This window comes from Periplaneta americana, chromosome 9, assembly GCF_040183065.1.
Source record: "Periplaneta americana isolate PAMFEO1 chromosome 9, P.americana_PAMFEO1_priV1, whole genome shotgun sequence".
Taxonomy (NCBI): domain Eukaryota; kingdom Metazoa; phylum Arthropoda; class Insecta; order Blattodea; family Blattidae; genus Periplaneta; species Periplaneta americana.
This window is the reverse complement of record NC_091125.1, coordinates 83845388-83858283: the sequence shown is the minus strand read 5'-3', so window position 1 is coordinate 83858283 and position 12896 is coordinate 83845388. Positions and strand designations below refer to the sequence as shown.

At 34.2% G+C, this 12896-nt stretch overlaps 1 protein-coding gene across 3 annotated transcripts in view; it reads left to right on the top strand.

Annotated features, from left to right (window-relative positions):
• Fancm (FA complementation group M) overlaps window positions 1-12896 on the top strand; it is an 80211-nt gene that overhangs the window by 28453 nt on the left and 38862 nt on the right. For all 3 annotated transcript variants that reach the window (XM_069835133.1, XM_069835134.1, XM_069835132.1), the window contains exons 12-18: window positions 1585-1719; window positions 4762-4893; window positions 5275-5481; window positions 9338-9575; window positions 10448-10576; window positions 10829-11035; window positions 12655-12752. In XM_069835133.1, the coding sequence (XP_069691234.1) occupies window positions 1585-1719; window positions 4762-4893; window positions 5275-5481; window positions 9338-9575; window positions 10448-10576; window positions 10829-11035; window positions 12655-12752 (1146 nt within the window). The remainder of the gene's footprint in view (window positions 1-1584; window positions 1720-4761; window positions 4894-5274; window positions 5482-9337; window positions 9576-10447; window positions 10577-10828; window positions 11036-12654; window positions 12753-12896) is intronic.

The window sequence follows — 12896 nt, the reverse complement described above, 5'->3', positions numbered from 1 at the left end:
TGGCTCCAGGCAAAATTCATTGGCCATCTGTTGTCCATATTAAATTTCACTGATGAATAATCTCTCTGCAGTTGAAGGTGTCGATAAATAAAATAAAACTACTATTAAGTTTGGTCAATGCTTGTCACCTATAGACTGACAAATTGAACTGAAACCCTGACCGAGTTACTACGTGAGCGCTGGCTGTCTTCGGGAGGAGCTAGTGAGAAAGCACGGGGGGAAGGGAGAGAGCACTATGCACTGTACTTGCAGGTCAAACCTGCTAACAAAAGCATTAAAAGGTTGACTAGTTGCCTGTAATGCTAGCATAATGGAACCTTCCTAGCCGACAGTCGAGGCAAAAATGAAGAATCTATTATTGTGGTAATACTGGAGAGTGGTTCTTCTATTCGTCGCGATGCCCACACACACCCTCTCAGATATTTACAGGGTGATTGGTGACTGAATGACGAGGAGCGAGGGACAGAAAAGAAAGAAAGAGAGAGATTCCAGAAGTTGGCGTGTTTTACGGGGTTTCATTTGAAGTTGTCAACCTATACGTTTCCTTGCAACTATTGGAGTGAAACCACTAATTTAACATTGAGTAATATTAATAGTAATTATGTACTGTTTTAATGATTAATAAAATCACTGTAGTTTCTAGATTGTACTTCATACTTTCTTTCTTGAAACTCTTTGCCATTTCTCTGTTATGGTTGTCGACTTCGTTTTACCTTCTGGTCACGGTTATTAATTAGTCAGGCAATTGGATTTAGCTGTTTTCAAAGCCACAGTGAGTATTATAATTTCATTATCTCTTCACTTCTCTAATTTCTCAAACGTATCTCATTTCTAGAAATTATTCAGAGATAAATTTTATTTCTTAAAACAATCTTTGTGGAAGAATTAATATATAGTTAATTAATGTACAGATACCGGGACCAATCTTGTGCTTGGCATATGTTATAGCACTAGCAGGATTACCTGAACTGAAGATGTTGGTCATAAGTTAACTTTCACTCGCTACCGCACTGCCACACTTAACAAAGCCATGCAACAAACTGAACAATAGCCGGTCGGATTGTTTTGTTGAGGTTACTACCTGCTTGTCAATCTCTCATCGCTTCCCATCCTCTCGCCTTTGAATTTTAATGGACTTCAAGTGCAAAGATTCGTCTAGGTATCTGTATATCACATTTATTTTAATAAATATGCTTTAATTAAAAAGTAATATCGAACAAAATTAGTTTCTTTTAATATTATCATCTTACCACTATCATCATCATCATCATCATCATCATCATCATCATCATCATCATGAAAGATGTTCTTGATTTATTTACTGACATCTTGGTTGACCCTGCTCACTACTGCTTGTGGGGATATAGTAGAAAGCTACTTTTAGCACTCTCCCTTTCCATACATTGTAGGTGGTGTAGGTTTCTTTTAATGTGATTTACATAATGTGATTAGCACATATTTCCTTACCAGAAATTATTTGTAGCTATATTATAAAATGAATGAGAAAAGTGTAATTTTGAGTATCAATTTTCTACTACAGTTATATAAGACTTCCATTAACAGCCATTAATGTCTTTTCTCCAGCCAGCCAGTGACCAGGATTCTGGGTCATACATATATTCCCATCCAAAGGTGGAGAAGCTGCGTGAAATAGTTGTCAACCACTTCACCAGTTTTCAGAAGAAGAACATTGTTACCAGAGTAATGATATTCTGCCAGGTTGGTTTCTTTGTTCTAAATATCACAGTTGTTTGCACTCATATGATATGATATGATATATTTATTTGTCAGCCTACTTTGCAATTAATAGTTTTGGTGGACCATCACATTTCTGCTTTTCGATCCACCATCCCTTTAATACATACCCCCTTTTTCTATTAATATATTCATTTGCCAAGTATTTTCTGATTACTTCCTATTATTCTGTTTTAAATGAATTGCTATCTATTCTTCCCTATCTATCCTATCCTATTCTATTCTCTCTCTCTCTCATACCTAGACTGTCTCCCTTCCATTTTTCGCTTTTCTACTAAATATTGTATATTCCCTTCCGTAATAATTTATATTATTTATTTATTTTATGCTCTATTCTCAAATCTACCTGCTCTTAATCATTATTTTCCAGCTATTTTCTCCGAAATTATTTGTTTACATTTCCATTTTCTCTATTTTACAACACCAGTTACTGCTTGCACTCTTAGGCGTGTGTGTGCGTGTGCGGGTTTCTCTCTCTCTCTCTCTTTTTTTTTTTTTTTTGCTGGTTAACAAATATTGCTAATATTACGTGCTGGCTAGATAGGGCACCTTGCAAGTACTGATAACTTTTGAAATTGTAATAGTAGGAAACACTACTTAGCAATATCTTTGTTCATCATAGATAAAGTTGATCTAGAACCTTTGATGTGGAAAACCAGTATACGAACACTGTAGTGTGGTCATTCTTACATTGATACTACTTTTTGCTTTACGTGTCTCTGGTTATTATTACAACACTGACACAAAATCCATATAAATCATACTGGTTTTTGTGTTTTGAGCCTTTCACAGTGAATGTGATCGGAATTATGCTTTTGGGTGTTCTTCTGTACTCTGGAACTGGTTTTATTTATTTGTGTAACAATTTTAGCATGAACTGAAATATCTATGAAAACTATTTTATTCATTGTTATCATCATTATCTTCAACATTATTTTCATGGTTGTGATGGTTTAAATCGTAATTCCAATAGTGATGGTTTAAATCAAATTCCAATAATAAATTATAATAAATGGCAATATTTACATGACAGGAAAACCTGGAAAAATGATCATGGACCTCCTAAATACTACAACCGCAGAACTTGTCTACAGAAAAGAAGATCCCCCTACTTTCATTCATTATTCTGGTTCTGGTACAAATCCAGACTTATTACTAGTAACATCAGATATACATCACGAAACCAAGAAAAAAATAATTGAAGACCCTGGATCTGGCCATAGAGTCATCATTGCTTCTATTCATCTCCACCAAAACCGAAGAAAAGAACCCTACAATAACAAAACAACATGGAACTTTAAGAAAGCGAATTGGAAACTATTTACAACAGAACTCGACGAACACCTCAAGGTCAACACACCACTAATGGAAAATACAAACTCAGATAGATTGAACAAATATTTCTGTGAATCTATTCTTAAAATTGCCAAAAAGCACATTCCACGAGGCAAACCAAAAAAATACACCCCATTCTGGACAGAAAACCTGAATTTATTGTAACAAGATAGAGATAAAGCAAGAACCAAAAAGCATCAAAATCCACAGTTAATTCCCGATTTACCATGAAAATCGTCTGTAGCTGCATTTAGATTGGCAACAGGCCATGATTGTTTGGCCAAACACCTGCATAGAATTGGAATATATCAGTCCCCTAACTGTCCATTGTGCAACTCAAACCAAGAAATGGATTCGGAACACCTCAAAATCTGTGCTTCAGTGGCTGGTCATGATAATATCTTTGAAAAATATTGGAGTGCAAGAGGTCAAATGACTTTATTGTCAAACGCCTGGCATTAGAAAACAACAACATGACAGGAAAATAATATTCTTTGATAAAATTATGTAATCAGAGACCGGATTCATTATGACTTGCAGGTATTGCTAAGAAATTTTCACTCTTTCCAACTTCTAGATAGCAGAGAACAAAATTGTTGCTGAACTGTTAGTGACAATACAAAGGCTAGTGAGATTATTATTTATTATTACATTAATTACTTAAATGTTCTAAAGAAGGACCTAGATATGAAACAGAAACAAATACTATAATACGCACAAAAATTCAACAAAATTTGCAATATTAATATGTGATATAATTTATTCATTGAAGAGTATGATCCCAAAATGCGTTCAGTCCATTTTTATGAAGGAATTAGGTTAGTTTTTTTATCCACTGTTCTATAGACTGAGCGAGTTTTCAAGTGACATGCACAATAACACAAAATTTTAGACAAGGATTGGCGTCATTTTGGAAGAAAAGAAGCTTAAAATATAATGATATATATATATATATATATATATATATATATATATATATATATATGTATAAATCATCAAAATGGCCAAATGGACTGAGCGAGTTTTGGGATCACACTCTTCAATTATTATAAGCAAATCTTCAGTGTCTGCCATTAGAAACCAACCAACCATAATATATTAATATGCAATAGGATAGACATCAAGCCAACGAATATACTTATATTCTCGTGTATATAGCAAAAATCATTTTGAAATTTTCCTCCATCCATAAAATTGATAAATTTGTTACAAAAGAAAAGAGTAGATTTGCCAAATTTACATAAGCATTAAAATTATTATGACTTTTTTTGACAGTGTCTTTACCATAAAATATTGATTTCTTAATAAATGTAAGCAGAATATTTTTTACTTAAAGTAAATATTATGCATTTTTAGGTGCATTCATAATCACTGACCAAGATATAATTGTCATAGAATGTAACTTTGTAACAAGTCCCAGAATATAAAAGGCAACGTGAATTTTGTGTATAAGTCTTGACCTCAACCTTGTAAATATTTGCGATCAGCTTCGTGTGATATATAATCCTGTTTTACTGCCCTTCTAAAGGATACTATATTTTGGATTTTTCATTCAGAACATCCCTCGTCCTTGGTCTCGGACTTGAATATGTTATAGTTAAATCAAGAGGCAAGCACAAAAATCACCAATACTTAGGACGACATTTTTATATTGATCGATTTTTTTTTCAGTATCGGGAACCTGTTGTTGAAGTGTGCCACATCCTACAGAAGTATCATCCTTTGATAAAACCAATGACTTTTGTGGGGCAGTCAACTGGTGCAGGAAAATCTAAAGGCTTTACCCAAAAACAGCAGCTTTTGGTGAGTAGATAGAAAAATCAACAAGAATTAACTTTTGGACTAACATTTTCTTGTATTAATTTATTGTGATAAATGTTGACTTGTAATTGCTTTATATGACTTAAAATCCCTTTTATTCCAAAAGCAATATTTTGTATAGCTCTATTAACACTATATTCTTTAGCACACATTTAGTGTTTAAATTCAACTCTACAGTGTGGAAAGTTGTACCACTAACTTTTAGGTTAACTGTGCACTTATTATGTCATTAATGAGGTACAATTAAACTCTTAATAAGAGTGGAAAAAAATGCTTACTTTGTGAACATAAAGTATACGTAATGTGTTATTCTGTGTCTGGGCCTTAGAGCAAATATGTAATAAGATTGTGTTTGAGTTGCAGGTGATGAAGAAGTTCAAAGAAGGGGGCTATAACACACTCATCTCTACATGTGTGGGTGAAGAGGGCCTGGACATTGGTGAAGTTGACTTAATTGTGTGTTTCGATGCTCACAATTCCCCCATTCGACTTGTGCAGAGAATGGGGCGAACAGGACGTCAGCGTGAAGGACGCATCGTGATGCTGGTCACAGAAGGCAGGGAGCATGCTGTACGTGTTGTGTAGATATTGTGAGTGGTTCAATAAGGGATTGGTGTAGCTCAAAATAATTGTATTTCCTTACACTTATTTTGTTGTTATCATCATTAGCATTATCGTCATTGTTATCGTCCACACCTGTGGAGTAACGGTCAGCACATCTGGCCACAAAACCAGGTGACCCGGGTTCGAATCCCAGTTGGGGCAAGTTACCTGGTTGAGGTTTTTTCCGGAGTTTTCCCCCAACCCAATACGAGCAAATGCTGATAACTTTCGGTGCTGGACCCCGGACTCATTTCACCGGCATTCTCACCTTCATATCATTCAGATGCTAAATAACCTAAATGTTGATACAGTGTTGTAAAATAACCCAATTAAAAAAAATCATTGTTATCATTAGTGTCGAGAATTATATGCACTAAAACTCCTAAAATAACGATTGTTCCATTATAAAACACAGTTTACTATCCAAAACAAAAGGTGTGTCAGATTTATAGTATGAAGAAAATGGATGACTGCGAAAATCTATATTCTTTCACCAATTATTGATTTGGCAACTTGTTTCTACTGGTATTCCATTGCCATAAGATAATAATAATAATAATAATAATAATAATAGTAATAGTATTAGTATTAGTATTAGTATTAGTAATAGTAATAATAATAATAATAATAATAATAATAATAATAATAATAATAATAATAATAATAAACACCTACTTCAGTGCAGCACCCTAAGTAAAGACAGACAAAATGCAGAAGATATAACTAGACTATATTGGGAAACAAGAAGGAAAATGGTGTAACTACCAAAATTCGGGTCATTGGAAATCATGACCACCACCTTGTATAATATCATTATAGTTCATGAATTAATATTAGGACTGAGATGATTTTTCTTTTCTGTATTGGCAGGAGTACATATGTTTATAATTCTAATTCTAGTAACTAATAGGAGTTCAATGAACATATGTTTGATCCTATGTCACATCTGTTCGATATGGACGCACAGATCTGCTACTTATTGATCTTTTTGTTATCACACTTTACTTTATGGTAAGAAGAAATACCACCAATATCAGTTCTAGGGTCTTAGGCGTCTGTGTGCTACATATATTTTGCTGACCATGCCAGTGCAGACCTTAAGTGCAAGTGTGTGGAACTGTGGAGCTTCAATAATCGTCATCTTTAATTACCATAAAAATTCTGCTAATCATCGATTTTGCTAGTACATTTCTCCAGGATGACTAATATCTCGCAGTCTCAAGCTTCTGGTCGTGCAATAAAATGTTTCATTCGTAGGCACACACTGTCCTTTTGATGTAGCTTAATAAGACAGTATTAGCTGTTAGTAAACAAACATACTATTTACTAGCCAAAAATATTTTAAAAGTATATAGAACTTGAAACACTTTCTCTGGAAGGCATGGAACAGACATCAGAAGAGAAATATCTGCCAGGGACATTTAGTGTTTGCTACTAAAAGTTTGACAGGTTCACCAATTGACTGCTGCAGAAGGACGAAATCACGTTGAAAAAGCAATGGAGGGTATCAGTGACAGTTCAGTAAGAAGAAGATGAGACAGATTTCATCTCTAGAGGACCAACATTGGTACCTTGTTGATATATCAACATTGGGCATTGGGGGCCTGTTTCCCCTCCTCCCCCCCTCCACGCAAGGGGAATCCATATTTCCTTTCTTTTAGATCATATTGGACTGAAGTAAATTAAAATCATCAGTACCATTTGCATAAAACACAGCTCTGCAGTATATATTGACTACACCCCAACTCTGGCTGCTGGCAGCGGGCATCTATCATGAACACCGATCAAAATATCCCTCATTTCTCGTGAAAAACAAAAACTGAATAGACTACAGTGGACTTTATGTTGTCAGCAAACAGCTGGATACATTAAGAAGATTGATTGATATTGAACTGAATGTGAGTTTGTCAGTGCATTTCTCTCCTGTCCTGACGTTGATGAGCGAATTGAGGGCACACTGCCTAATATTGATTTTTCAGCAGTACATCCTTTTCTGGTCATGTAGAGATGGTCTCTCACAGACGCAGACTCTTCATATTGTTTTTGAAGTGATATTGTGCTTCTACAGCAGTTACAGCTCATGTGGAAGATCTGAAAATCTGGGCTATGTCAGTTTTTGGTCTCAGACACTGATCATCCCAGACAGGTATATCTTTTCCTTTATCTGTTCCGAGTTTTCTGTATATTTGTTATGTTTTCTATATATTTGAAATATTCTGTAGACGACAAAAGCATTGACTCCAGATACATAAAATAGACTTTGCCCTTGATTCATTAAAATTTGCTCTTACAGCTTCTTGTGAACTTAAAGCATGTTATTGTTACAGAATTTAGTTATAAATTGATTGGATAATCTAAAGAATTGCAGTTGCACCAAGCAATAACATGGGATATGACTGGAGCTAAGACTAAAGTCATTAGTAAATCATAAACTTTATTGCTGGAAGGACAGCATTTATTGTACAGAACAGAATCCTACACAAAGGTAGGAAGATCGTAAACCACCCTTCATCATGCGAAATCTCTCAAGGGGAGAAGAAACTATTGCTCTCAACAAAAGAAGTGTGACAGTTAAATGGGTCAATTTATTGGATGTTTTGATATTTCGTGGAGTGTTGTGTTTTCTTTCTCCCCCTCCCCCCTCTTACTTTATTTTTTTGTTTGTTTGTCTCTTTCTTTCTTTTTGTTGGTCATTGCATAAACACTCAATGTTGACCCACATCTGATTTTAAGCCTTTTTACGTGAGTATCATTGCATTTATTTATTTATCATTGTCTGTCGACACCAATAGCTTCTCACTCTGTAATAATTACTTAATGTGGTTTTGACCAAGTAAATGTTGGAAAATGATCACTAAACAATGTTTATTGTTGGGTGAATATTTATCTTTCCTTTTCATGTCATTGTCGTATGAGACAACAATGATAATTTGACTTTAAGAATAACAGTTACAGGAATTATGATATTAAAAATGTCTTGTTTGCTGTTTCATTGCCCACTGACCAATTGTATATTAAAAGGATTAAGTAATATATATATATATATATATATATATATATATATATATTTTTTTTTTGTTGTTTAAAAGTTCACAGTAACGTGGCTACTCTCGCCACCCTAAGGATTTATACCTTGAAACTCCAATTTGGTGGAAACATGGTCTCGAATGTTATGGTTCTGTTTTATGTTTCTTGATTTAAAATTTAGTTTAAGATATTGTCTAAACAGAATAATAATTCGGTAAACATAATAATAATAATAATAATAATAATAATAATAATAATAATAATAATAATAATAATAATAATAATAATAATAATAATAATAATAATAATTCACGTACATGCTAAAAATCTTTCAAAATAACAATTAATAATCATCTTATTCTTTATTTGGAACTGCCTTAGAGCACAGATGTGTCAATTTTTCGCTAATTTTCGGGTTCTGATATTTCTCATTCTGACTATCCAGTGCGCAGGTATGATATTTGAAAAGTGGACATACAAGCCTGTTATTATCAGTCAATATACATTCCTCATCCCAAAATAGGTTCCTTGAGTAATTTCTAAAAAATCTTCTGTGTGATTCACCCTGAATTTACCATGTACCTAGGTGTACCTTATTTGTTGTTCTGTTTTGTTATATGTTACATGTTCAGTTATCCTTGGACATGCTGATATGTACCTAAATTCATGGAATGTAATAAATAATCTAATCATTTTCAGTCACTCACTAGATATGGTCTTGAATAACGGAATTTACTGTTATGACAGTTGAATCAGTTGGATTCAGAACCTGAAATTTTACTTATGTGTGTTACAGAAATTCAGGGCAAGCATGAACCAGAACAGGTCAATAAACAAGATCTTGCTTAAAGGGGACCTGCTGGCTACCCACATGTATGCCTGCAACCCGAGAATGATTCCACAAGGCATCAATCCTCAGTGTTTTCGAATGCATATCACAGTCCCTGCTGTTGAGAAAGAGTCTAGCAAGAAGAAGCAGAGAAACCATGATATCAGGACCTTACTGAGGAACACGAACAGTACCAAGGTGGTAGGTGAGTTTTCACAAGCTTAAGCTATATTTCACACAGATTTGAGTCCATTTCCTCTTTCTTCGTCATATTGTACAGAAAAGAATAGAATTTAAATTTCAATAGAAATGCACGTTTTTACTTCTCACATTAATATCTGTGTACACATGTCTCAGAGTTTGTGTTGGAGTATTTTGGTCATGATAACTCAATAATTGACTGATAATCCTCAAACTTTGCATCTGAAACTTAAGTACTAGTGCGCATAAATTAGTACATTCTAAGTGCTTCTTTGTTCCCTCTCAGCGTTTTTTTTTTAAGTAATGGCGGGTACTTGGCTTACATTATTCACCCATATGAAGCCAGTTATGTAGACCAATTTACCGACAGAGTCATTGTCCAGGGTGCGCCATAGGAGGCTGGTCTACACTACACCTGCGATGAGATGATTATGGAGATTTGTTGGAATGCCACAGGGGAACCAGAATTGCCTGGAGAAAACCCCTGTGTTACCTAGATTACAGGCTTCCCAAACACAAGTTATAAATCGGGGGTACACTGGGAATCGAACCTGGGTCCACAGGATTATAAGTCCAGCGCTCTAGCTGTGAGACCACCGTGGCAGCTCCCTCTCAATATAGGTTCACCTATATTTTGGCTAAGTATACTGAAGCCTACTGGCTTATTGTACTTGCCTTGGTTATTTCAGCAAAGCCATTCCAGAATTGTCTCTTATACAGACCCTAGATTGAAAGGCTGATATAAATCTATTTTGGTTCTGTTATAGTGTTCAGATGCTTTGTAATCGTCTGTACACTAAACTCTTACAGATGCATATTGTGTATTGGGTTATTTCCATTTCTTTTCTGTATAAACATCAGTCTTACTTTATACAGGAGCCAAGGGGAGTGAAAACACCTCACCATATTGCACAATGGAAGAGTTAGCTGGTGTCTGGGATGGGGAAACAGTTCCAGAATTTGATAGACTTCCTGATTTGGAGGAATTACATGCAAAAGGTAGAGGTAAGTGTATCATTATGTATTCATACCGTTGTCTTTACTAGACTTTTCGACCACTTTGATAAACTCTGATGGCCATGATGAAACAGTGTTCTATCTATTCTTATGAAAATCCACAATTTAAGACAACGTTTATGATTTCACTGGAGGTTTAATTTTGTTACATTACATGAAGTTGTTTTATATTTTAGAGTGGAATTGAGTAATGATCTCGCTGTACAGATTGTAATACTGTTATTTTGCTGCATTTAACAGGTGAAATTATGAAAATCTTAAACAGTGAAGATTCGTGGAATGAACCAGATGAATCTAGGAAAGTCGACTACAGTGAATGGTTGGAATGGCAGCGAAGTCTACAGCCAGCTGAATTAGTTAAACATTCGGATGATTCTAAAATTCTGGTCGAGCTCCTGCAGTATGCTGATAGCAAGCGATGTCAGTTTCAGCCCACACAGACAACAGGTGTGATACTGAGCTTACATGAATCAAATAGAGAGGAAAACTGTTTCCAATACTTAAGGTTCCATCTTCAGGGAAAATCCAATCCTTATAGTTTCTCAAAAAAATGACAGGAATTCGATTTGTGAAAATTCTTGTGAGATTTGTGACAGTTGTTAATGGGAAAGTTACACTTATGCTTTGTTTTAGTAGTATAATTATTTAGTTCTCGTTGAGTGATCCAAAGCCTTACAACTCTTTCATCCATCTTTTTTTCTTTAATATTCTCCATCTTTCCTATTTCCTGGGGTTTTCGACAGTCCCTTTTTCATATTAGTTTGTATATGAGAAACTGAGATGTTATTAAATTATCCGTACTTTCGATATATTGTTTTCATTTTATTCTGTTATAAGACATCCTCTGGTTTATGTTAATAATATTTATTTCTCTGATTTCTTAGTTATATTCAGTTTCTCTAAAACAACAATTTTGTAAGTTTGCAGACTAACTTGTTTCATATTTGATTTTATCATATATAAGAAAAATGCAAGATGAAAGCCATTAGAAGTGGTGTCATATAATATACCATTTTGTATTATCTTTATATAATCACATGGCTGGCAGTACAGGATGCAGCCATCTGAATTAAAATATTCTTAAATTCTGCAACATATTGCTGCAAATGGTAACTTGTTACTTTTACTTTAGGCATTGTAATACACTAAGAAAAATGTAACCGTGAAAACCACCACCTCACAGCACCAGAAAACTGTAGTTGAGTGATCTGGTCTCGACCAGAGTAGGTATATTGTTTTGAGAGAACAGAATACTACTGACATAAGAGTGATAAGGACCATTGGTCGTTGAGAAACACAACATGTACTCGCAAGAGACATGTTTATGATTGGAAACGAAAACAGAGGCAGCAGATGTTTGTAAAATTATAATTGCTTACTGAATCAACATGACGGTAACTTACAAATAACAATTTTTTTTTTTTTTTTGCGTGTTACATTTCGATGATGAAAAATCTGAAATGGGGGGTTTTTGTCGAAAATTATGTAATTAATGAAAACTGAATTTTTATGGGTTTTGTGTGAATATTTTAAAATATATATTTACATAAAATAATTTCAAAATATGTATTTTTATGTGAAATAAAATTTAAAATATATACTGAGGTAACCTTGTCCTAAATTTAAAACTCAATTGCGAATTTATATTTCAGTGCAAATGAAGAATTTTAGCCTTAATAATAAGTAAATATGTTCATCATCATCATCATCATCATCATCATCATCATCATCACCAGCACCACCACCACCACCACAATCATTTTTTGCACTGGTATTTTGTCTCTTATTTCCTTCTTGGAATTTATCATAATATTTATGATATTATGCTTATCAGTAATAAGATGAAATTTGGAATTTGAGCACTACTACTTTCTGTAGGTTGCCACCAGTGAAGAGTAGAAGCATATAGATTTCTCAATTGTTAAAATTCTTGAGAAAAATGTTAACATATTTATCCATTCTTTAATAATTTCGGCAGAGGGAAATTAAAAGAATTGTCTCATCTTAAGCCTAGATTAACTTCGTGGAATCTTGCTTCTTTGTCATACATGTTTTCTCCTATATAGGTTTGCTGTCTCAGGTGAACACCAGTATGTTATGGTCCAAGAAAAAGAAGGGTAAAGGGAAACAGCGTGTGAAGAAGTCAATGCCTAGAGCAATCACTGTGAGTATGAACTGAAGGAAGTTTTATTGCAATATTGCTATTGTTTTTTTAATTGGGAATGGTCGAAAGAAAATATATAAGAATTTACAATTTTATCTGAATCTTTATCTTTGTAGACTGTTGTACTTACCCTGGAACATAATT